This window comes from Cebus imitator, unplaced genomic scaffold (assembly GCF_001604975.1).
Source record: "Cebus imitator isolate Cc_AM_T3 unplaced genomic scaffold, Cebus_imitator-1.0 Scaffold253, whole genome shotgun sequence".
NCBI lineage: Eukaryota > Metazoa > Chordata > Mammalia > Primates > Cebidae > Cebus > Cebus imitator.
The window spans coordinates 559,965-586,917 of record NW_016107568.1 but is presented as its reverse complement, the minus strand read 5'-3'; the positions used below and the strand labels follow the sequence as shown (position 1 = coordinate 586,917).

Here is a 26,953-nt window from a genome sequence, read left to right as displayed (position 1 = left end):
TCTTCCAGGTCATAGGTGGATTCAATGATTTTCTGATTTTCAATTGCTTGAAAGAGTTTATCTAAAGACTTGGAATCAGCAGAAGGCAATGTCTGAGTTAAGATAAAGTGTTGTAGAGACCAAGGTTTTTATTATGTAGATGAGGCCTCCAGGTAGCAGGCTTCACAAAGAATAGATGTAAATGTTTTTTTCTTTTCTTTTTTTATTAGACTTTGAAAGGTGTCAGAATGTTCCTTGATTCTCTCTTACATAAGGAAAAAGAGCTGGAAAAAGAAAGAGATTCTCTACAGAATGTAGATTTTTCCCCACAAGAGACAGATCTGCAGGGCCATTTCAAGATGTATCAAGGAAATATATTTTGGGGTAAAATACTTTGATTTCTTTCAGGGCCTGCTATCTGTCATGTTGGTATCTTATTGCTACAAAGAGTTTGCTTTGCCAGTCTTAAGGTCACTGTTTTAATGTGAATATTGGTCAGTTGTGCCTGAATTCCAAAAGGAGGAGGGTATAATAAGGTGTATCCAACCAACCATTCCAATCATGGCCCAGATTTGTGTTTTAGGTTAACTTTGAAATGTCCTTGGCCAAGAGGAGTGGTTTATTCAGTTAGTTGGGGTGTGAGAGGGAAGCTGAGAATTTTATTTTTGGTTTATACTGACATGTGATTCTATACTAGAGAGAGTTGGAATTTAGTGTCTTATTCCTACAAAGAGTCTGTTTTGTCTGTCTTAAAGTCTCTGTATTAATGTATGAGCACCATTGTAGACAGATGGGAGGGAGACAAATTGAACTCAAAATAATACTGTTCTGTTGTGCTTGAATTCCAAAGGGAGGAGATTATAATGAGGCATGTCCTACCTTCCTTCCCATCATGGCCTGAACTAGATTTTCAGGTTTATTTTGGAATGTCCTTGGCCAAGAAGGGAGGTCCGTAAGTCAGTTGGGGAGCTTAGGATTTTATTTTTGGTTGACAGTCTGGATATTCTAGTTTGGATCTCCAACAGCTATAGGGCCTTTACTCGTTTGTAGTACAGGCCTTAATGGGGTGGGGCGTTTTTGTGTTAACAAGAAAGAAAAATGAGATAAGGCTCAGGATGGGGCTTCAACTCCACCTACAAAAATTTATTTATTTGTATTATGTAACATTGAAGCAAAAAAAAAAAAAAGGAAAAAGTTAAGTTTGTTGACTCTGTGCGGTAGGTAAAGAATATATCTGTTTTAGTATTGTCTGTATTTACAGCATCACTAAACAAAATTAAAGAGAAAACAATGGCAGAGAACAATTGCTATGTTGTCAAGAAAAGAAGTTTCTGCTTCACCCCATATCCTCACCCTTCCGGCTTGCCTCTGCTCCCAGCCCAAGAGTTTTGCATCTTCCCAGGCCAGACTCAAGCCCAGAGTCATGGCCAAATTCAACCAGAATGTCTAAAACTGAAAATGACAAGTGCCTACCTCGATGTCTATCCATAGCCCCTCAGGCTTTCTGTAGTGAACTGACCTTGTTTGCAGCCCTGTGTGTACATATCGTATGCAGAATCACCCTCATTCGAGAAAGGGTTGTCACTCTAGACCTCTTCATTTCTAACGTCAGGGTGGTCATAAGTGCAGTAGAGATACGTTAAAGCATCTGATATTATCAGCACTTAATGAAATACCTACAGTGCTCAGAAATACACATATCTTTTTTTTTTTTTTTTTTTGAGACGGAGTTTCGCTCTTGTTTGCCCAGGCTGGAGTGCAATGGCGTGATCTCGGCTCACCGCAACCTCCGCCTCCTGGGTTCAGGCAATTCTCCTGCCTCAGCCTCCTGAGTAGCTGGGATTACAGGCACGCACCACCATGCCCAGCTGATTTTTTGTATTTTTAGTAGAGACGGGGTTTCACTATGTTGACCAGGATGGTCTCGATCTCTTGACCTCGTGATCCACCCGTCTCGGCCTCCCAAAGTGCTGGGATTACAGGCATGAGCCACCGCGCCCAGCCAGAAATACACATATCTTAACAGATATCTGTATTCTTAGATAATGTCTGTAATCTAAGATGTCTGTATCTGTACAGATACCAGATACCAGTGCTTCTCTGATGATACTTATTTCACAGTATTTCTGTTTTCACTTCATTTTTTAATTTGAGCTGGAATTACTTAGAATTATAATTTTACGTAAGTTAATTCTAGTTATGTTCTTAAAGTATCACTATCAAAAAAGATAACTTCAAACCCTGGTCTCTTTACTAGATCAAACCGTCTTCTTTTTTTTTTTTTTTTTTTTTTTTTTCCCCAGAGGGTACACTTCTGCAGGGTGAAAATACTGTTTCTGTTCATGTATCTCCAACCAAATCTTAGGAGGAAAGCTGTATATGTAATGTTCTAAGTAATGAATGGTGCTCTGCTTCATCTTCCAGGCCTTACATGACCACTGATATACTTCTTATCTGTATTTTATACTTTTAAAAAATAGAGGTTGAGAATTGGTCCCAGATCACACAAACAGTAGTTAGTCAAACGAAGTCTGTCAAAATATAAATCAAAATATAATATCAATTTTTGTAATCACTAAGATCAATGCTGAAAACTGAAGTACTCAGTTCAAAAGCTCCTTTGGGAAGCTCTTTGGCCTGGAAACACATGATGAATCTCAATCTATGTTTAAAGTGCAAACATCACATGGGCCCACAACCAAGAAACTTCTGCATTCTGATATATGTATACAAAATAACCCAGCACACCTTTATAGAACTGGTGTCACCTATTTATTGAGCACTGATGTATTTTATGGGTTTTCCCAGATTCCTAGAATTGTCATTAAAGTAGCTGAAATCTAAGAATGCAGTTTTGAAAGATAGTTCCAGATAACAAGTAGATAGATGATAGATGCACTTAATAACCTGTTTAAAATGTTTAAGGACAAGATGGGCACAGTGGCATGTGCCTAGAGTCCTAGCTACTGGGTAGGCGAGGTGGGAGGATCTCTTGAGCCCAAGAGTTTGAGCCCAGAAGTTTAAGACCAGGCTGAGCAACACAGCAAGATCTCATCTCAAAAATAAAAAATAAAAGTGTTTAAAGGAAGAAAACAAGGAATTAAAACATAAGCATCAAGAATATGAGAGCAAAGTGATATGTAGTTTTGAAAAAAAGGAACAACATAGAACTCTTAGAAAAAAAATTGGAAGAAGATTACATAAATGAAAAATTAAAAGCCTGGCTTGAACATAAAAATATTTCTAGACATGAAGAATTATTTAAACCCAACACTAAGCTGAAGAAATAACTCATGGTGCAATGAAAGAAATGATAAATTTGAAAAAGAGAGGTATACAGCTAAAATTTTAGAACATCTAACACACACTGGAGTACTAGAAAGAGAATAGAAAGAACAGAGTGAATTTAAATACATATATATTTCACAAGATATGTGTTTAGATTCAAGAAACAAAATGAATATTAAACATGATTTGAGAGAATATAGGACAAGATATAGATGAAAAGAGAAAGAAGGAGAGAGAGAAAGAGAGAGTGGGAATTCACACCTGGACACATTAAAAGACAATAAAATTTTTTAAAGACAGCTGGAATATATACAGATGGCCAATAAGCACATGAGCTGTTGCTTAATTTCATTACGCATGAAGGAAAGTAAACTAAAACCCACAGTAAATGCCTTTTATACTCACTACAGTGGCTAAAAAACAAAACCCACTAGAAATAGCAAGAATTAGTGAGGATATTGAGCAGGTGAAGCTTTCTTGCATATCTGGTAGACATGCAAAATGATACAGAATGATTGGAAAACAGTCTGGCAATTGATTGCACAGTTAAATGTATTTACCTTGTGATATAATCTGATTCTATGTATCTACTCAAGAAATGAAAATAGATATCCACAAAGAGGTAGACATTAATATTTATAGTGACATTACTCATAATAGTCTAAAACAGCCCAAATGTCTATCATCAGATGAAGGGATAAACAGACTACGACATATTCATACTATGAAATATTCCTTAATAATAAAAAAGGAACAAATTACTGATAGATGCAGCAACCTAGAAAAACATAAAAATTATTTACTGAATATCAGAAATAAGAAACAAGAATAATTAGATCATAATAGGATCGATTTTGTTAAAGTCATTGATCTTTCTAAATGTTTATTTATTACTTGCTTATTTTTGTTTATTTTTTTTGAGACAGGGTCTCAGTCTGTTGCCCAGGCTGGAGTGCAGTGGCGCAATCTCTGCTCACTGCATCTTGACCTCCCAAGCTCAATCAATCCTCCCACCTTAGCTTCCTAAGTCGCTGGGACTACAGGCATGCACCACCACACTTGACTAATTTTTATATTTTTTGTAGAGACGGTGTCACCATGTTGTCCAGGCTTCTCTCAAACTCCTGGGCTCAAGTGATCCACCCACCTAGGCCTCCTAAAGTGCTGGAATTACAGGCATGAACCACTACACCTGGCCCATTCATTGATGGATATATGCCTGTGTTGCTGGGGTTGATTTCAGCAGGCATAAAATTTTTCCAAGCCTGCATGGCACTGATCTTTTCAAGTCACAAACATACAGATTAAGAGCATTGCTTTGTAACCATGGGTGTGTGGAGATTCTGAGTGGGTTGTACCAGCTTGTGAGCACCATTTATTGATAGCAGTGAGATTGGTGATTTGTATGTGGTCTCAATGACAGACATAGAATGGTCTGCAGTTAGGGCTGATTATGTAACAGGAAATGTGCCCACACAAGTCAAGTATGAGAAAGCTCAATTAGCATGATGTTTTGGAACTCCCAGGTTCTGAGGTGTTCCATTGGGGGTTACCTATAAAAACAGGACTTGCATCACAGAAAGGAAGAGGGGCCAATAGAAACTCAAGCCTGGCTTTTCTGGATTCCTTGCTGTGCCATCTTTAACTGGGATGCATATTTTAATTTTAATGTCGTTGCTATTTTGAATCCTATTCATGCAATAAACTGTAGATTTGTAAACATTGTCTTACTGAGTTCTGTCCACTGTTAGAGCACTTAGGGTCAGACGTGGCATTGCACTGAACAGCCAGACTCATCGTTAACTAAAAATGTTGCTAGGGATTTACTTGTACAAAGATGGCTTTGATAAAGAGAATAGAAACAAACTGTCATTACCAGGGTGGTAACAAGGCCACTTTGGCTCCAAGTAGCAAAGGCTTTGGACTCAGTTACTGATAATAAAACATTCCAGCGTAATATGGAAACAATAAAAAAAACTCAGGATCTAACAAAATGGATGAGTAAGGAAGTGCAAAAACAAATAAATAAATAAAGTGGCAGATCAGTTAAACATTTACTTTTAGCATTCCTGCTTAGTGAAAACAAAAGCGAACTTTGTCCTTTCTGGACAGCAGGTGACACTCCAATCAAAGGTACCTGGACAACTAGATGAATAGGCTATACAGGTACTTATTATAATGTTACAAATGATTTCTAAGGATTTATCAGAATGGTTAAAGGAGAAGTTAAACGCACACATCTAGAAAAGGGCAAATACCCTGCTGTTCCCCCTTTGTGATATAGATGGCCAAATCCCACTGAAGCCACATAAATGCTGCAGATGCTGGCAGTATCAAACTGCCTATATGAAGACAGACACAAAATTCCAAATGGAATGTCCCTCACTTAGGTTATGACTGACACTGTAATAGAAGAGGCACCAGCAGAATGAGCATCTTACACGACTCTACGGTTGTGACCTCAGGAGAATGTAAAATGCCAACTATGAGTCATATATTTTGTATAGCTTTCTTTTTTCTAATGTCTTTTTCTTTGATATGAAAATATTAGCCTCTAGAGCATTTCCTCCTCCTCTCCTTTGTGAACAACTTTGTAAATAATTAGAATTGTTTTAATTAAATATTTAATAAAATTCACCAGTGTAACTATCTAGGCCTGAGCTTTACTTGTTGGGAAGGTTTTTGAATACTCTTTTAAATTTTTTACTTGTTATAGAACTACTTTTATTTTCTAATTCTTCTTGGGTCATTTTTGGTGCATATCTTTCTATCTTTTAAGAAAATTCGTCTAATTGTGTGAATTATTGGCAAAAGTTTGTCCATTGTATTTCTCTATAACAATTTTAATTTCTTGGCTGGGCATGGTGGCTCACGCCTGTAATCCCAGCACTTTGGGAGGCTGAGGCAGGCAGATCACCTGAGGTTGGGAGTTTGAGACCAGTGTGACCAACATGGAGAAATCCTGTCTCTACTAAAAAAAAAAGATACGAAAACTATTTACCTGGATGTGGTGGTGCATGCTTATAATCCCAGCAACTTGGGAAATTGAGGCAGGAGAATTGCTTGAACCCGGGAGGCAGAGGTTGCGGTAAGCTGAGATCATGCCATTGCACTCCAGCCCGGGCAACAAGAGTGAAACTCCATCTCAAATAATAATAACAACAATAATAATAATGATTGTAATTTCTGTAAAGTTGATAGTGATGCCTCCTCTTCCATTCTGACAATGTGTGTCTTCTCTCTTGCATTTGCTTGGTCAATCCAAAGAAAGTTTATCAATTTTGTTGATCTTTTCGAACAACCAACTTTTGGTTTTATTTATTTTTCTACATTATTTTCCTGTTATTCATGTCTTTGGTTTCCACTAGAATCCTAATTACTTTTATATTTCTGCTTACTTTGGATTCAGTTTGCTCTTCCTTTTTTACTTTTTGAGGGAGGTGGCTTAGGCTATTAATTTGAGGCCATTTTTATTTCCAATATAGCCAACTTACAGCTTTAAAGTAATACATTTCCACTTAGGTCCTACATTAGCTGTATCCCATAAATTTAGGTATTTTTAAACAATTTAATTCAAAATATTTTCTAATTTTCCTTGTGATTTCCTTACCCATAGTTAATGGAAATATGAGTGATTTAAATTCCCCTTATTTGGGAAATTTTCAAATTCATTTTGGCTATTGATTTCTATTTTAATTCTGTTTTGTTCAGAGAATATATTTTATATCATTTAAATATTTTTAAATTGAGTCTGTCTTGTTTTAATAGCTGGTAAATTATCTGTATTAGTTTTTTTTATGCTATATGATAAATAAATTGCCACCAAGGCCGCAGCTTGATTTAATACAAATTTATGATTTCACAGTTTCCTGGGGTCTGGAGGTGAACATGTTGTGAATAGGTTCTCTGCTCATGATCTCACATGACTGAAATCATGTGATTTCATTGGCGATAGATGTAATATCATCTCGGGCGTAGGGCCCTCATTCAAGCTCATTCGAGGTGTTTGCAGCAGTCAGTCCTTTGCACTCTGGGATAATGCAGTTTCAATGTTTTGTCCATCAACTGGATGCCTCTTAAGGTCACCCACTAGTCCCTGTCACATAGCCCTTCCCACAATATGGTAATTGCCCTTTTGTGGCCAGCAAGAGAATATTTCTACTGCTTCTCTGACTTCCTCTGCCTCTGACCTCTAGGCCCAGCTATAAAGGGCTCATGAGCTTAGGTCAGGCTGCCCAGATACTCTCCCTTTGATTAACCCTAAGTCAATGTATTAGTAACCATAACTGTATCTTCAAAAGTCTCTTTGCCATATAGAATAACATAATATTGGAAGTGATATTTCTTGATATTCAGAGGTTTCATTCAAATTTTTGGAGGAAATGATTCAAGGGGAGGGTGAGGGTCATTAACATTTATCTTAAAATTCTGCCTATAGCATGGTCTGTGCTGAGTAATGTTCCATGGGCACATTTGGGTGATCTGCAGTTGGTGGGTAGAGTGATACGCAGCAGATATTTCAGTTAAGTTGATAGAGTTATACAAATCATTTATTTCCTTCTTGGATCTCTGTCTAGTTTTTCTATGAATAAATAAGAATAGAGTATTAAAATTCAACTATTATTGATGTTTTAAAAATTCTTTCAATTCTATAATTTTTGCTTCATATATTTTGGGACTCTGCTGTTAGGTTGCATTAATTTACAGTTGTATCCTTCTGCTACATCGACTATTTTTAAATGTCCCTCTTTGGCCTGTAAGCACTTTGGGAGCCTGAGGCAGGCAGATCACCCGAGGCTAGGAATTCATGACCAGCCTGGCAGTACGATGAAACCCTATTTCTACTAAAAATACAAAAATTAGCAAGGCGTGTCGGTGCCTGCCTGTAACCCCAGCTACCTTGGAGGCTGAGGCACCAGAATCACTGGGACCTGGAGGCAGAGGTTGCAATGAGCTGAGATCATGCTCCAACCTGGACAACAGAGTGAGAATCTGTCTCAAAAAATTAATAAAATAAAAATAAAAATTTAAAAAGTAAAATAAAAAAAAATTTAAAAAACTTGTTGTTCTTTTTCTTGCTAGTAATATTTCTTATCTTAAAGTATGTTTTCTTTGATGTAAATGTAGTTATACCAGCTCTCTTATGGTTTGTGTGGTAAATATTCCTTGCATATGTCTGTAATCGTCAGGTTCCAAACTGAGCTTGGGCCTGAGGGAAGCTGGTGGGATAGGTGGCGGGTACCTGAAAGAACACTTGAGGGGCAGTAAGCAGTTGGGACATGCCTTTATTCTCCCTTCTCTAACTTCTTAATAATCTCGGTTATCTCTGTATGCCCACCTGGCAAGTGGTATTGACAGGTGGAATGGAATGTTGGAGTTATGGCAGGACCTGGGGCCGGTGATACATATGTCCACGCAGTACCAGCTTAACCACACATACTCATTGTCTGAATTCTCCAGCTGTGGTTTGTAAAGCCAAACCATGTACAATATCCACCCCTAGAATGTATTCATGTATGGGAGGGACATCCACAGTGCATAAACATGGAGCCATCAGCTGATGCCAAGGTGAAAAGATTCAGGTTTCACTTTCACTGACTGGCCCCTTAGCTGTCTATATATGCAGCCTTGCCCAGAAACTTATCTGGGTTCCCATAGACGAGTCTACAATCTGCACTGGTGTCTACCAGTGCCAGCACCAGCTGTATGTTGGTGGGGGACCAGTGGATTACCAATTCCACATGTGGCCTCCTGGTCACCTGGTGTCCCCCTAAGTCAGGCACCTCAGCCAGTTCCCTAATTACACACAAAAGGTGTTATATCTTCACCCATCTGCAAACAGTCCTTGAGCCGGAGTGTCTGGGTGGGACTGGGTCAAGCAGCATCATCCTTCTCCCTCTTTGGCATGTTCCAGAATTGCTGCTCTGGGGACAATTGCCTCCACAAAGTTAATAGCACTTCACTGGGTTGCCTATCAATTTTCTTTTGGGCAACCCCAGCCAAAATCAAATCAATCTACATCTGTGTGCAGGTCATTCACTGGGGCCGCATTTTGTTCCAAGAGATGGTCCCCTGTAGAAGGGAAACCTTCCCCTTTTTAATGGCACAGACTCCCTGGTCCCGCCTACAGCCCTCTGCTTCCCTGAGAGCCACCATGGAAGTAGTCACCTCACATACAGAATGAGGACGGTGGCCAGGGAGCCAAAGGCACTCAGGAGCATAGAGCTCAACACAAGGTCCCTTATGTGGGAGGTAAAGCTTCATCATCTGGCCCTCAGATTGAACATAGCCTGCTGCATACACATCTCCCAGATTACTTGCACCAAATCTGGATACAACTGCCATTACTCACGGTTTCTGGTATTTCTCTGGCATTGTTTCATACCATTCAAATGGTCACCATCAGCCATTCAATTATGGTGTAGTCGCCTTGCCCTGTGCTAATAACCATCTGCTCACTGGCAATTACTGATGAGGAGGGATGAGTCGTAATGGAGGCCAACTTTTCCATTTCAGAGACAGAGTGGGTGATACTGTTGGCTTCCTCATCCCAAAGGCAAGGCATCCAGGCAGGTAGAGGTTTCACCGAGTGCTGCTAACACTGTTTAATTCCCACAGCTCGGTTGGAGTATAGGCACTGTATGACATGTGCTCTGTCATGGTAGGGGCTCCCTGAGCCCAGCCCTGTGGCCTCAATGGCTGTTCCTGCTCTATTTTCTGATGGACTGCTGGGCAAACCACAACAGATGTTCTTCCTCCTCAGTATCAGACTAAGCAGGGGCCTCTGAGATAGTGGGCCCAAGCCCACACTAATGGCAGCCTCTAATTCTCATTACAAGCTGTGTATCTGGGCCTCCAGGTGCTCTGCTTGTGCCTGGAGGTCCTCTACCTGTGCTGCATCCCACAGGGACTGAATGTGCACCTCCTGTAGTACCGTGAAAAATGCCCATCCAACTCTGCTGACACAGGCACACTCTTTCTCAGTGCTCTGTGCATCCAAGTGCTTCAGTGCCTCCTCCATGCTCACAGGGGACCTGTCCACCACCACCCATGTTTCCACTGGGGCCCATCCTAGCAGCACGACTGCCACCAGATACCACAACCCATGCTGGGGCCGCATGGCTGACCTGGGATCACTCAGGGAAGGGCTTGCTCACCTTGGGATCCTACTGACTATGCCAGTTGTTAGGTTCCAACCTGAGCTGGGTTCTGAGGGGAGCTGGTGGACAGGTGGTGGGTGGCTGAAAGAATACTGGAGGGATTGTAGGCAGTTGGGACATGGCTTTATTCTCTCTTCTGTCCTACAGAGTCAGCAGCGCAGTTATATTACTCACAGACATACTGGCTCAAAGCCAGGTATGAGCTCACACAAACAGGTTACATGAAATGGCTACATAATGCCTGGGATTGTGCACCTGCACTCCAAACCTGCTGTGTCATACCATACCAGATGTCTGCCTCGACCTACTCCTGACTGAAGCATAGCCATTTTCCTAACAATAATAATTTTTGAAAAATGCATAGTTTTCTCTCACTGATGACATGTGGAGACACTGTAAAGGACAAAGGTGGCAAGTGCAATTTCCTATGGTCAAGTTAGCTACCTCCAGGGAATTCTCCTGGAGGCACAATTAGCGCCTTGGTTTGCCTTTTTCTATTTTCTTGAGTGGAAAGTTGTTCCTCATAATCACCACAGGGGGTCAGTAGAGCCAATTGGGCAGAAATTAGAAAAGGCCAATTATTCTAAAATCTTTCTCCTGCAAAGGGAAGAGAAAACACGTTTCCTGCACAGTCTGAGACACCCTATTTAAAGCATTCTACAGACTTTCTTTCTCTCCCTCTTTTTTCTTCTCTTCCCTCTCTCCCTTCCTTTTTTTTTCTTTTTCTTTCTTTCTTCTTTTTCGTTCTTTCTTTCCTTTTTCTTTCTTTTTTCTCTTTCTTTCTTCTTTCTTTTTCTTTCTTCTTTCTCTCTGTTTCTTTCTTTCTCTTTCTTTCTTTTCTCTTTCTTTCTTCTTTCTCTTTCTTTCTTTCTTTTTCTTTCTTTCTCTTTCCTTCCTTCCTTCTTTCTCTTTCTTTTCTCTTTCTTTCTCTTTCTTTCTTTCCTTTCTTTCTCTCTTCCTTCCTTTCTTTTTTCAGGGTCTCACTCTGTCCACCAGGCTAGAGTACAGTGGCAGGATCATGACTCACTAAGCCTCAACCTCCCAGTCTCAGGTGATTTTCCCACCTCAGCCTCCTGAGTAGCTGGGACTACAGGCATGTGTTACCACATCTGGTTAATTAAAAAAAATTTTTTTTGGTAGTGATAGGGTTTTGTCATGTTCCCCAGGCTCATCCCAAATCCTGGACTCAAGCTATCTGCCCACCTCAGGCTCCCAAAGTGCTGGGGTTACAGGCGTGAGCCACTGTGCCTGACCCAGACTTTCTTGAAGAAATGAAAGATTTGATGAGTATAATCAGATTCCAAATCTCAGTGATGTATTGGGGTTGACATTAATTTTAGACATAAAGTATGGAAGTGAAAGGGGAAGGAAAGTTGGACTATGGAAGTGAAACCAAACGGAAGTAAACAGACAGTAAAACTCAAGTTCACTGAGCATCGTTCATGTGCCAGATATAATGGTAACTGCTTTGTAAATGTTGTCTCAATACAACTTCTATCTTAAGGCAGGCATCGTTCTCATTTGACTTGGGCTGGAGAGGCATTGCTACTTGAAAGAAGAGATATCACAATGACTGACGTGGCATTGAGGTTGAGCCTAGGATAAAAAGTGGCTTTGAGTGCTGCCTAAAGGTCTGGATGCCTTCTCTGATAAACAAGTCAAAGCTGAAGAGATACCCGTGGGAATTTCGAAGACAAAAGTGTGACTGGATAATCAGTAAAACTTCTGGTATCCAGAGTGCTGTGGTGGTGGTGAAGGTATGGTGGCAGGGGTGAGGAACAAAGCTGGAGTGTGAGTACAGTAGATGAATACACCAGTTGTGGGTCCTGGGTCACAATCCTCCCCTGTGGCAGAAGGTGGCACCGTGTGATTGTTAGAGGGGAGGTGGATTTTCAAAGAAAGGACTCTCTCTCTCTCTCTCTCTCTCTCTGTCTCACTCTCACTTGCTGTCTCTCCCCACCCGACACATGCACACAAACACATGTGTTTACCCCCTACATTCTTTTAGTCAGAAGGAGGTATGCTTTACTCTGTGTTCAAATAGTTATTGCCCCGTATACATCCCTAATTTCATTGTCATCTCTGTTTCCCTAATTTGACATAGTGTCTGGTATCCAATAAGTATCAATAAAAGTTGAATGCCCACAATAGGTAAATAAACAAAAGAAATGGTGTGTGGCAGTGTGGGGTAGGGGGGCGGGTGCAAAGGACAGGGAGAGGCCATAATGAAACAGATTTTGAAGATAAAGCTAAAATCAAAGAATCTGACAGTCCAGTTTTAGACTGGAAAAAAACAGCGGAGAAACGGTCTGGTTATCAAAATATCTGATACAGTGAGTATAGTGGTTCAGAGCAGAGAAACATGACCATATCTTTCAAAGAAATGGAGCTCATGTAAAATCGAAATACTTTCCTTTGTGTGTGTGTGTGTGTGTGTGTGCACGTGCACTTGTGTGCGTACACTAAGACTTAACATTTATACACAAACAATTGGTCTTTTCTGAAATAAGAAAATAAGAATGAACTGGTTGTTGCTTCATAACAGATAAATATTCCTGGTTAGCTTTTGTCCACTCATTAGTTTTGTTTGACTATTTGATGGGGAGAAAATGGAGTTCAAATTTGGGTTTATGTCTGTCATAATTGACTTATTCTGTATTTAAAGAAAAAAACAAAAAAATAAGAATTAAAATGAAATATGCACTCAAAGGTTTTATTTTGAAGCTAGCTACTTCCATACACCATGAGGCTTCATCACATGGGTCTTGCCTTTATACACTGACGAGTAAAATACATGCGATAAAACACTAGCACCCATGACAAAGGAGTCTAAACACCACAACGAATCAGTTAACTCCTGTTGACAATTCAGGGGTAAAAAAAAAGTTGCATCCTTTGCTTCACTGTGTTTTTGGAATCATCATCCTGCTTAGTTTTCTGGGAAATGTCTATGACTATTTGACTAGTCTAGTAAACGGTAATTTGCAGGCCTGTGCCTTTGCTGGGTCAATGTCAGGCAAATCAAGAGATCTCCAGTGAACACATACCTTAAATGATAGTGAAATAATGTTGTTGTTGTTTTTTTTTTTAATGTTCATTACTTTAAAAGCTTACATTTAGGAAACTTAAGTTTGCTTTTTGATAATGGTTAGGTTTTCTGTGTTATCATAAAAATCAACTTTCCGATGAATATTTATCCTTTTTTCCTAAGAATTCAATAGTTCTTCATATCCAGGGTCATGAGTCATCTTTGAGGATATGCCAGAATTATTGATGTAACTGTGAGGTAGGAAACGCACACTCTGGAAGAGACAAAGTATGTTAGGTCTTCAGACTTCATTCAGGTTCAAGATAGATGTACATATACCATTTTCTCCAACTGTATACATAGAATTCTTAGTTAATCCAAGGTAAGTAGAGCAGATCACTAGGTTCTTCAAATACTGCAATTTGTCACCCTGGTATTCATTCTATTCCTCTAATAAAATTTTGGAGAAACCAAGGCTTTTTAATTCAGTTAAATAAAGCCATGAGTCCATAGGGGTGGTATCCTATGAAATTTGATTCAACAATACATGTTTAATATATCTTTTAAGAGGAAAAAGAATTTTAAGATCACCAGGAGGAAAAGCAGAGCATAAGACATTCACTGGATCTAGTCACATGTGTAAATGCCCTTTACCGAGTCAATACTAATCAAGAGACTAGCGGTTGTGGCAGAAATTATTTCTGCTTAGGAGGGAGGCAAGCTGGGTTCTAGTGTCCTCAGCACAGGCACGAACTCATAGCATAATGCCAGGCAAGTCATTTGACCTCCCAGAGTCTCATTCCCTCCATTGACAAAATGGGAAGATGGAACCAGTTGATTTCTCATGTTTAACTTTTTTTATATCCAGTGAACTCTCAGCTTGTCAGCTACTCAACTGCCATCTGCTTTCCTTCTCTGCCTTCCATTACCAGGAAAATGACCTTCCATGTGTATTTCATGGATGGCTGATATTCCTTCTACTACTCTTTTTTTTCATACACATATATATATATATATATATATATATATATATATTATTGCATTTTAGATTCTGGGGTACATGTAAAGAACATGCAGGACTGTTGCATAGGTACATACATGGCGATGTGGTTTGCTGCTTCCATCTCCATCACCTATATCTGGCATTTCTCCTTATGCTATCCCTCCCCAACTCCCTATCCCCCACTGTCCCTTCCCTAGTTCACTCCTCACAGATCTCAGTGTGTGATGCTCCCCTCCCTGTGTCCATGTGTTCTCATTCTTCAACACCTGCTTATGAGTGAGAACATGTGTTGTTTGATTTTCTGTTCTTGTGACAGTTTGCTGAGGATGATGGTTTCCAGGTTCATCCATGTCCCTACAAAGGACATAAGCTCATCATTTTTTGTGGCTGCATAGTATTCCATGGTGTATATGTGCCATATTTTCCCTGTCCAGTCTATCATCGATGGGCATTTGGGTTGGTTCCAAGTCTTTGCTATTGTAAAAAGTGCTGCAATGAACATACATTTGCATATGTCCTTATAATGGAACGATTTATAATCCTTTGGATATATACCCAGTAATGGGGTTGCTGGGTCAAATGGATTTTCTATTTCTAGGTCCTTGAGGAATCACCACACTGTCTTCCACAACGGTTGAACCAATTTACACTCCCACCAACAGTGTAAAAGTGTTCCTATTTCTCCACATCCTCTCTAGCATCTGTTGTCTCCAGATTTTTTAATGATCACCATTCTAGCTGGCATGAGATGGTGTCTCAACGTAGTTTTGATTTGCATTTCTCTAATGACCAGTGATGATGAGCTTTTTTTCATATGTTTGTTGGCCTTTTCTATGTCTTCTTTTGAGAAGTGTCTGTTCATATTCTTTGCCCACTTTTGAATGGGTTTGTTTGTTTTTTTCTCGTAAATCTTTTTTAGTTCTTTGTAGATTTTGGATATAAGCCCTTTGTCAAACAATCCTTCCACTACTCTTGGTGACATAGCTAGCTCAACACAGTGTAGAGATAAGATACACTTAGACAAGATTACGTGAGTACAGCCAGCACACTCACCCCAGAGAAGTCAAAGTGAGCCTGTTTCCACCGCAGCACAGAAGTGAGCACAGCTAGGCAGAATTCTAGCACAGTGCAAATCAGCATCAGAGACAGAGTTCCCTGAAAGTCAAGAAATAAAAAAATTGGTGGCATCTGGGTCAGCCGAAGCCTTCATGCCTAGTTGAGAGGTGACCATAGAGATGAAGACCACCTCAACCATTAGAGAATGAAGTAAGGACACCATCAGGAAAACAAAACTGCTCCTCCCACACCTCACAATTGTCTAAATTCAACTCCTTCACTCATTCACTTCCCTGAGAGGAGAAAGGGAGATAAGTAGTAACTAAATCAACTAATCCACTTCATACACTTCTTTCTTACTTCTTTGAGACATCGATAGTTCTGATGACATTGTCCACTCAGTAAGAAAGCCACGTGGTGCCATAACTCCCAGGACTGAGAATCAGCAGCTCCAATTCTAGCCTCACCTTTACTGCTTAGTAGCTGTGTAAGCCTGGACGAGTCTCTCTCTTTCTCTAGCTCCTGTTTCCTTATGTACGAAATACGTAAACTAACATTTCTTTCTCAGAGATTTGTGAGGATCAAGGAGGTTTTGACTGTGCAAGTCCTTCATAAAATTCAGTATTGACATCCCCATCTATGTGTCTATGTGTCTAGGTATCTGAACCCCTTTGGATTTGTTCTTGGTTTTTGTTGTTTTTTTTTTTTTTTTTTTTTTTTTTTTTTTTGTGGTGGCTGGAAGCCTTAGAAAAAACAATGAAGGTAGTAAACTTTCAGAGTTGCTAATCACCAACACCAACTCAAAAGGATAGGTTATATCATTTCCATCCTGAGACATTCTTTGTGCAGAACTGGCCATCTGATAATAAAAGGAAATAATTTGACCACATGAACTTTTGTTTTGTGGCATTTTCACATAGTTAAAGAGAAGATACAACTTGTTTCCATTCCTTAGAAATAGTTCCAGCAAGCAAGATCAACAGAATCTCTCTTATTTCCAATGTAAAATTGTCTCATTGTGAATTTATACTTTGTCACTCCCAAATTTCTCCGAAATTTGTCTTCAGAATTTTTCCCAAGGAGAAATTGGCTGTACCAGGTGTTAATTTGTACTAATTACTGTCAGCCTCATTTACTTGTACTTTTTCTCATTATACCATTACCTTGAGAGCAAGGTCCACTTTATAATGAGTGCTGTACCAGCATGACTGTGACCAGACCTTTCTATCCATCCATCTTCTTGCTGAGTTCTTGTCTTATCTCATTTGTATGATTACAGGACAATAAATATTCTGCAACTGCTTTACTCTTATGTTGCCTGTTTTCCTCACAATGTGTTGCTGACCATGCACATGCTCCTTAATTTTTCAACTTCTGACATACTATTTCTATTAGCCAAATTTCCTTATTTTTCTTCTTCCAAAGAGATCGAATTCTCCTGCAATCATTCAGTTACACTCTCTGTCTCCCTCTATTTCTTATCTCCTTATTTAATATATCATACTTCTTTCAGCTATAACGAAAAGCAACAATAATGTCGCATTCTCATCTGATCAGTATTATTTGTTATTGTGATCATTAGGAGAAGCCCTTACCGTCTAACCCCATATTTCCTATTCTCTTTTTCTTAGTATTGAATCTGGTGTCTTCTCAAACCAAATAAACTCCTTACCACACACACATACTAGGTTTCCTTGTTGGCATATTCTGATCATCTAGGTCTTTCTGCTCTGTTTCCATTCTTAATACGCCATTCCGTGTACCAAGATTCTCAATTTGACAAACTCATATTTAACTTTCCAAAATTGGATTAGTTTGATAATTAAGAAACTCTACAAACAATAAGTTAAAAGTTTTTCATCATCAACCTTATTTAACATTTTCAATTCTACTCTATTAGTATGTAATCCTCTTAATCTCATCCATGTAGTCCCCTTAGATTAATATAACCTTGGCCTTCCCCCCATATGCCCAAACCAGAACAAACAGAGAGATTTTCAAAAGAAGGAATAACAAGAAATCAAGGCTTTTGACTACCTCATGAAATTAGAACGTCCCATCTAAAAATACTTACAGTCAGACTGGCTTTAGCTGTATAGCAGTAGGAGGTATCAAGTGGATCATAATGGTAATAATAACTGCTGGTTGGCATATTATTTTTGTCCAACTCACACTGCAATAAGGCAGGATTTAAGGCAGCCAGGTTGACAGACAGGAGAATGAAACCCATGAGAGCAGACAGAGCGCTCAGAATGCTTCCAGCCTGGCTGCCGTGTACCTGAAAGAGAAATGCTAATGAGCCAGAATCTCTCTTATACATCTTTGCCATTAAGTTGTAAGTTATTCCCTTATGTGTCTCCTCAGGAGGTCTGGGGTTGATCATTTGTTGCTATATGCCTCTCCAGTGCCCAGCAAAAATCTCGGATTCTCCGAGGTAAATCTTGGCTGAATGAATGAATATATGAACTGGTTCCCCTTAAGTGGGACCTAGGTGATGCAGTAGAGAATGTTACTCTTTTAAATTCTTTCTCTGGGACAGATAGTAGGGTCTGCATGAGGCTTTGCTTGCAACATTACCACGAGAGCATGACCCAAAGCAAAGGTGGCAATGTACCAGGTGCAGTTTCTCTCTTGCTCAACTCAGAAACCCTTGGTGGAAGCATCAGCCACACAGAAAAAGTAGATAATTTATTATCATGGTGCAAAAGTAATTGTGGTTTTGCCGTATGTGAAAAATCACAATTATGTTTGCATCAACCTAATAGTTCATGCTTGCATGCCCATTTCCTCTCTCAAAAGCACACCTCTCAAAGATGAGTGAGAGGGTGGTTCTAAGTCTCAGGCAGGCCCTGGAACCCGGGTGGGCATATGATTGGCCAAATAGAGGGCAGCATGGGATGGCTGTAGACAGAGGACTAGGTGCAGGCCCAAGGATGGTATAACGTGTGGAAGGCAGCAGAAGTAGAAAAAAAAGGTCTGGACTGCAGGTCAGAATATTGAGGTCACAGTACTAGACCTGTCTCAGCTTATTCCCTTGGATACTCAGTTCCTTGGTTTTATTTCTCACTCTGGTTCTCACTTCTACATTGATGAAGTGAAGGGAATAAATAAACATCTCAGAAGTGACTTCCTTTCTACTAAAACTCACACAGAAAAGAGAATTGAGCTAAGGGCATTCTGAAAGCTACAGTTATAGGTAGGCAGCCTCCAGGGCACACCCCACAGCTGTACAGTAGAGTGCTAGTTAATCCCACAAGGGCACTTCTTCTTTTAGGAACTCACCAGTTGATGCTTTGGGACCCTGATTTCCCAACATAATGACTAAAGCGTATACTCCTGGGGCTCCTAGTAGCCAGTGGTAGTCCTGATGCCCAGAGTATATATTTCTTAGAATAAGAATAGAATAAGCTAGATTTGCCTTGAGACGGCACTCTTCTGCAATCTCAGAAAGGGCTGGTACAATGTGTGACAAGAGGAGAACTCACTAAAGCCTGGATGTCTCTGGTGAGTCTGAGCCCATCCTGAGACCACATCCTGCATCCTTGAGCTTCCTGCCCATTTACTGTGGGATTGTTCTCAGGGGTAAGAGGCCCAGATAGTTCCTCCTAGAAGTTTGGAAACACTACCCTTGTGCCAGGCTATACTCAATATTGTTGCCAATAGTCACACTGACTATTTATATTTAAAGTAAAATTAAGTGAAATTTTTATTCAGTTGCACTATCTAGATTTCACACCATTGATAGCCACATGTGATGGCAATATTGTACTTACAACTGTGGTGCATTTTCATCATTATAGAAAGTTACATTTCATTTCCATCATCATAGAAACTTACATTGAACAGCACAGATCTAGTTAGTCGTGTGGAGTCTAACTGAGGGTTCCAAATAATGATATCTAAATACTGATGAGAAAAAGAAAGAATTGGCATTTTTTTTTTCTGAGCACTCTCTCTCACTTCCTTGCTTCCTTTGGGAGATTATTATAGTCAGAGACTTCAAATTGAGTTTCTGTGCAATTGCATTATATGACATTCTCTCACATAATCTCCAATATCAACCCCTTGAGGGATAACATTGATTGAAGACTTAATGAAACTTTAAAGACAAGAAATGCTCCCCATAATCCAGCCTTTCTCTCTCTGCCACTTCCAACTCTAGTTTTTGCTGGAATAAGGGATTAAAAACAGGTAAAGCTTTTTTTTTTTTTCTTAGCCAATACGAATGACTAAGGACAACTTTTTAGGGTGCTAGAATTTATACACAAACAAAATAACACTTCTGGTGAGATACATGAAAGAATACACTCAGCCAGCACTACCCAAAATTATTGAAGTCCTCAAGGAAAAGGAAAATCTGAGAAAGTCTAGAGGAGCCTGACGAGACCTCAGGACTAAATGTAATGTAGCGTAATGTAGCAGCCTCTGTGTACACCTCTGTATATAATGTAGTAGCCTACTTTGGATACTTCACAGGAACAACACTTCAACTCATTTTTTTTAAAGGTTGTAACACCTGGGCTTAAACAGTGAAACTCAACAAATAGACCTCTTTATAACATTGTCAGCTTCCTTGCCATTGAAAACCTGAATTTGAAGGCCAATTATCACAAAAGGACATCATAAACAAGCACAATTTTTCTGTGACACATCTTCGGCATGGGCAGACGGAATATTGTAATTCTCTGAATACAGACTTTGATGTACAATAATTGGAGAAATATGCTCTCAATAAGGATACAGAGGATCCAGGCCCAGCTCCTAATTCCAACAACAAACTGCTCTGCAACTGAGTTTTCAGCTTTTGAAAGTAGAAAGACTGGCCTTAATGAGTCCTGTCTAAGTTATATTTTGATCCGTTCGATTGTGAGTTATAGTTCTCAAACTCACCAAAGACATGGTTAACCGTTTCTCTGTGGTGATTGATAGAGAGCCAGCGATGATAAACTAAGATAAAAGAGAAAATAATCAGGTCAGTTTTTACGTGCAGAGTAACTGTGTTGTCACTATCACAATGTTCATAGAAAACTGTCGTGAGAAAGACTATCATGAATCAATAAGGTAAGAACCATTTAAAGACATAGATTTGTCTCTTTTTCCCATATAACATTCAGATAGTATCAGAAAAAAAAGATAGCAGAAATATACCCAATAAACAAAACGAAGACCTTAAAAGCCAGGAAATAATTTTGTTTTCTTAATAAAAATGAGGCAATTTTGGTGTAAGATGTTCTCTAGAAAAGAACATGAAAGCAATAGTATTAAAAGAGAAAAGAATTGGGGGAATCATGTGGGTATTGTCCTTCATTATATTGATGTGATATATCACATTTATTGATTTATATAGGTGTTGAGAAACATTAAGTTTACCCTGCCCCCATAGCTCCCTTGTGGAGAATACCTTTTAGTTTGCAATTAGTGGGAGGAGGGTAACAGCTGCCTACTTGGTATATTTTTGAGTTATGAGTAAATTCAGAACACCTGTTTATTAATAAGAATCACCTGTTCAAGAGAGAATAAATACATGGATGAGGATCTGCTCAGGGCCTTCAGCCTGGAATGCTGAGGCTTTCAGCTTGAGAGGCTGCTGGCCCCCCCGGTAGATCCACTGTGTTGTTCTATGTGGGTGTCTGCCTCTCATTACCTTCAATGCCACCTAGGTGGGGTCTCCCAACTAAGCTGGCACTTGGCATGTAGGTTGAACCATTCTTGCACCCCTGGAATAAATCTCACTTTATCATGGTGAATGATCCTTCTAATATGCGGTTGAATTCAGTTTGCTGGTATTTTGTTGAATATTTTTGCATCAATGTTCATTAGGGATATTGACCTATAGTTTTCTTGTAATGTTCTTGTCTGGCTTTGGTATTAGGGTAATGCTGGCCTTTATAAAGTGAGTTTGAAAGTATTCCTTCCTCCTCAATTTTTTGGAAGAGATAGAGAAGTGTTGCCATTAGGTTCTTTAAAAAGAAAGTAAAAGATGGGAGAAGTTAACAGATATGGGAGGTCAGAGACATGAATCTTACATTGCTGGCACCCTAGCTTAAGGTAAAATGGTCAATGAGAAGAGACGGAAAGACAAGAATGAATGGCAGAAATCCTTCAAGGCTGTGTTTAAAAAATCAGACATTGTTTTCATCCTTTAAAGTATTCGTGACCTAATGAATTTAGAGCCATTAAGAAACAGACAATTCTTTGACAGTTAAAAAAAAAAAGGAGGGGCAAAATGGCAAAATCCAAAGAAAAGTTATGATTTCTGTGACCCAGGCAGTTAGTTATGTGTCTTTATAAACAAATGGCATGTCTTTAAAAAAAAATGGACTAGATGCCTCTCCAGTGGTGGACTGTGCTTAGTGACTTGTTTTGAAAGAGTATAGAAAGAGGAGAAAAAACAGTAGTAATTTTACAGAGGAGAAACCTGGAAATGCTACCCTAACCACATGATTAAGGTTAATTGTGGCAGTGACATTATATTGGTAGCATGACCCTTGCTACGACTTGATGAAATGGTGATTTACCTAGTTCAAACATCAAAAAAATCAAACAAACCCAAATGTATAGGAACATTCTATACAAATCTCAGCCAGCACTACCCAAAACTATCAAAGTCCTCAAGGAAAAGGAAAATCTGAGAAAGCCTAGAGGAGCCCGAGAAATCATCATGATGAAATGTAACATAGTGTAATGTAGTAGCCTTGCATGGATGTTGGAACCGAAAAAGGTCATTTGGGGAAAGCTGGTGAAATCCAAATCCAAATGTAAGTTTAGTTAATAAGAGAAGAAAAATAGACAAGACACACAAAAAGGTGGACTTCTTGGTGCATCAAATAAGCAAATGTAAGAAAAACAAATAGCTACTGAACTATTTGTTTTTCTTACATTTGAAGGAAAAAACATCTATGAAAGAGAAGCTTAATTATGAGAAAGCATCAATCTAAGAGGAAGCAGTTCTCTGAGAAAAGGACTATGAAGTCCTTTTGAAACCCCAGACCTGCAGCTATTTCAGAGGAATTTCCAGGCCATCACTGAGGTGTAGATATCTACTCAGCCTTCCCTGGGAATCAGTCAGTGCAGTAAAAGTATTTTCAAAATGCTCAGCAATGTAAGTTCTCCTTCCTCCATGATCCCCATAAGCATGGGGGGATCACAGTGTGGTTTCTCTGTGAGTGTATGATGTCTTCCATTGACACTCTTTTTTTTTTTTTTTTAATAAAACGTTCTTTCCCAACTTAATCCTAATTCATGGATTTTTTCCCCCTAAATCTGGAGAGAAGTCACTAGCTTCATCATAGCTCAAGATGATAAGATGAAAAATAAGATGATTCTCAAGAGAAATGCTTATTTGAGTCTGACAAGAAATTGATCTGAAATCAGACAACTCCTGTCATTCTACCCTACTCAATCCTCCCAGAACTACACACACAGGAGAACAAGTTTCACCATTGACTCCTTGGTTCTGGCAGATCAAACCCAGCAATATGGCAGGTGGAAAGTCTAAGCTATTAGCATCTTCCTCCCATCTTTGCTCCATCCTGCCCTCCTCAGAAACTCTACTCACACACAAGGGTCCTATGAATGGGTAAGCAGACTTCAGCAGCGTAGAAATCACTTGATTAAAATTTGGAGAGAAAGACGCAGATGCCAAAATAATCCCCAAGCTCAACACCTTTATGCCACACAAGATCTGGATAGTCTGTGGGAAGAGAAAGGGAAATTGAGGATTAAAGCCAGCATTTGTAAAGACTGAGCCTTTTTGCCTCTCCCACAGTGCTAATATATTATCATTTTCTGCAAGATCCCAAGGATACAAACCCTGTGGAAACTCTGGAGTGAGAAATATAAAAAGACATCCTGGAGGGTGTGCTGCTCTGCCACAGAAGCCACATTCTCGGGTGTCTGGCAGGTGCTCAGCAAGGTTTCTGGCATTTCTGCCTCTCAGGCCCTGGTCTGCTCATGACCCCTGCTTCTAGCTCACAGCAGCTGCTGGGATCTTCTTTCCCAGCTCTCAGGACCTCTGAGTCCATGACTAGTGGATTGCCTTTCTACCTTTCTGGAAACAGGGGTGCCTGAAAACCCCACATTCTCTGCAGTATTGGCAGTGCAGAAGTCCCTCCCCTCATCCCCCAGACTTCACTGGACATGGAGCTTGGCCCTCTCTGGTCACCTTCTTGGAAACTGCAGTCCACAACCCTGTAACTGAAGTTCTGGAAGCTCTTTTTTTTTTTTTTTTTTAAACTTTTAAGTTCAAGGGTACAAGTGCAGATCTTTATATAGGTAAACTTGCCTCATGAGGGTTTGTTGTACAGATTATTTAATCACCCAGGTATTAAGCCTAGTACCCATTAGTTGCTTTTCCTGATCCTCTCCCTCCTCCTACCCTCCACCCTCCGAAAGGCCCCAGTGTGCATTGTTCCCTTCTATGTGTCCATGTGTTCTCATCATTTAGAGGCCATCACCCTTAGCAAACTAACACAGGAACAGAAACCAAATACTGCATGTTCTCATGTATAACTGAAGCTCTGTCTTAGGAGGCAGTTTCCTTCCTGGCATTCACCTCAGAGATTACAGCTCTATTATCATTTACCAAGAAGTTTTCTAGACCTTATGTAACATGAGCCTCATAGAAACCCACAATTGTACATGAGGCAAAGAAACCAGTCCCACCAGGTCCTGAAACCCAGTCAGACAGAGGGCCCCACCTCAGATCATATAAATGCAGAGGCAATTCTAGAAACTAAAACTCTGTATTTCCCTCCCAGTCCAATACAGATCCCTTCTTTCTCTCCTTCCTTCATGCAATACAGCTTCTTTCATAAATTCTGGATGAGAGGAAAGACAGACAAACCAAAGGTGAATATCATTTCCGTTCTCAAAAAGGTAAGGAGAAAAGAGGAAAATGAGGTGTATTTTTTCTGTAATTTGCAGTGAGGGGAAAATTCTTTGCAAAAATCAGTGTTAATTATTAAGCACACAATTGTGAAATACACATATATATATTATATAATTACATATTATAGATATGTATATATTTATGTGTATATATACACACACATTTATATAAAATACGTAATTATTTACCACCATTACTTTTGTAAAAGAAAATTAGAGAAGTACTGTGTTGTAAAAACACAAAAACAACAACAGAAAATCAATTCCCATATTCAGAATAAGGGAAAAAAACATTTTAAGACAACCTCTTATGGAAAAGTTCTGCAATGGTTTTCTCCAAGTGGTTTCTACCCTGGACTCGCTCTGGCAAAAATGAAGGGTCTAAGAGTCTCTACACTCACAACAGCTACCCAGTCCCACGATACACATCATCCCTTGGAACTTCCCCCAACCCACCTCCAACACGTCCTGAATTAAATTTACCCCAATAACTTTGACTTCTGCCTGTAGATATTTTTTCAGGCTATCCTGCCCCTGGTTGGTGGCTGCAGGTTTCTCTGCTTGGGAGAAGTTGATGACATTTGATGGGAGCACTATGATGGTCTTATTGGGAACAGGTTGTGATGTCATGATGGTGCTGCCAACTATGGAAGAAAAAATAGATTTAGCTCTTAAAAAGTACAGAGCTCCCTGGTTCTGGCTCCAAAAACTGTAAGTCAGTCTACCATTTAGTCCAGGCTTAGCCTGTCCATTAGAGAAAGAAACTGATAGTATAGAACAGTGAAAACCACACAACCTTGGTTTCATGAGGATTTTTCCATCATGTTTGACACAGTCCATTACAGATAATAAATACATCACAGGGTGGCAGCAACATCAATTTTGAGAGGCCCAATGTCCAGAATCAAATGGTCACACAAAATTTGCAAAATGCAACAATCTCCCTTTCCCCAGTCCTACTGACAATGACTGTATTGCCATATATTTGATGAATTTTGAGACTAATAAATGAACTCTGCTTATTTATTTTTTGTCTAATCATACTATTTATTAGCATTCATCTTAGATATGTTTATCATATTTTACTAGACATGTTTTTAGTTTATCCTGGAGTTCTTTTAATCCTTACAACAGCTTTGCATCTAAGTTAGTAAAAACATGTAATAAATAAGAAAATTCAAATAAAGTTTAAGCTATGAACACAAATAGTATACATGTTGTATAAATGCATGGCCTAAAATTAATGATGAAGAAATATTTGCAGTTACCCTTATTGTTCAACCCTGTTCACACAGCTGGGAAGCTCTAAAGCCAGTCTTGGATCCCAGCTTTCCTTGAGTGTGAAGCCTCTGCGTAAATCTCTACATCATTCTACCTCTTCCTGCTTTTCCACCTGGCAATGCCAGCCTGTTTACTCAGGCTGAAAAAGCAGCTGCATGCAGTGGTATGAAAACAAGTCTTGGAGTCATCTCACATAGGTTCGTGTCCTTGATCCTCCCCACTTTTTAGTATAAAGACCAATAGGCTGTGATATTTGTTGCTGAGCTCACTTGGATCCCTTTTCACGGCACCATTCTCAGCCCACAGATTGCCTGGTTTACAAATGGTCCAAAAACATTTGAAGAGACCAGAGCTCTTCTCCTGTTAATTACACAACCTTAGGTAAGTGACTCACTGAGTTCATGCAATAAGAATACAGCAGAAACAGAGTTAAAAACAGATGCTCCTTCCATTTGCCCACTCTATTTTCAAAATGCTCTAGTGTCTCTTAACTGCTGTCAAGGAGTTTCAAGTCAAGTTACTCCTCTAATGAGGTCACAGCAAGGAAATGGTGAGATGAGAAAAGTCTTTCAGCATTACTTACCTGTGCCGCTTGGTTCCAGCTGAGTCTTCAGAAGCTCCCAAGAGGTTTTAACTCTGGGTTCTCAGACCATCCCACCAATGGTTTCTACATACCTTCGTCTTCCGAAAGTCATCCACCCTTCCTTATTCCAGTGTTTGCAGCTATACAGGATGTGATACTTACAGATTGTAGATTTGTGAAATGTGCCTGCACTTCCTTTCTGTAAACTTCTAGCAACTTCACAAAAATCATTAAAAGAAACAACTTATGACTGGGAGAATTCATGAATCACGGAGATTTATGTGTGAACTGCCACTTAGAGATGTACAAGTTACCTGTTATTAGGCCAGTCTGGTCTTAGAGCCTCATTTTTCTAATCTGTTAAATAGAGGAGCAATACCAACGCTGGAGAATTGTCACAAAGATGAGCAAAAATATTTATAAAAAGCCTATGCTGCTTTGAGGCATTCAATAATATGTAACTAATAATAGCAATATTGCTAGTAATCATAATAAACACAAACAACAATATTCCATTGTATACAACTAACCATAATAATAATAACAGCAATAATGATTATATTTTTAAGGAACATTCAATAATATATAACTAATAATGATAATATAGAACATAAAAAATCTTTAAAAAATTTATATATATGCATATCTGTGTAGTTTGTTTGTTTTTTTCTAATTCCTCAAGCTCT

General features: G+C 39.3%; 1 protein-coding gene across 1 annotated transcript; it reads right to left on the bottom strand.

Moving 5' to 3' along the window:
* Positions 1–13,113: 13,113 nt before the first annotated feature.
* On the bottom strand, positions 13,114–26,498 carry LOC108282847 (membrane-spanning 4-domains subfamily A member 6A). Its single transcript, XM_037727989.1, is given in 8 exon segments — positions 13,114–13,729; positions 15,512–15,613; positions 17,589–17,792; positions 20,405–20,461; positions 23,073–23,207; positions 24,887–25,047; positions 26,430–26,468; positions 26,471–26,498. Coding segments are annotated over 8 exon segments (822 nt in total). The 3' UTR covers positions 13,114–13,633.
* Positions 26,499–26,953: the final 455 nt, after the last annotated feature.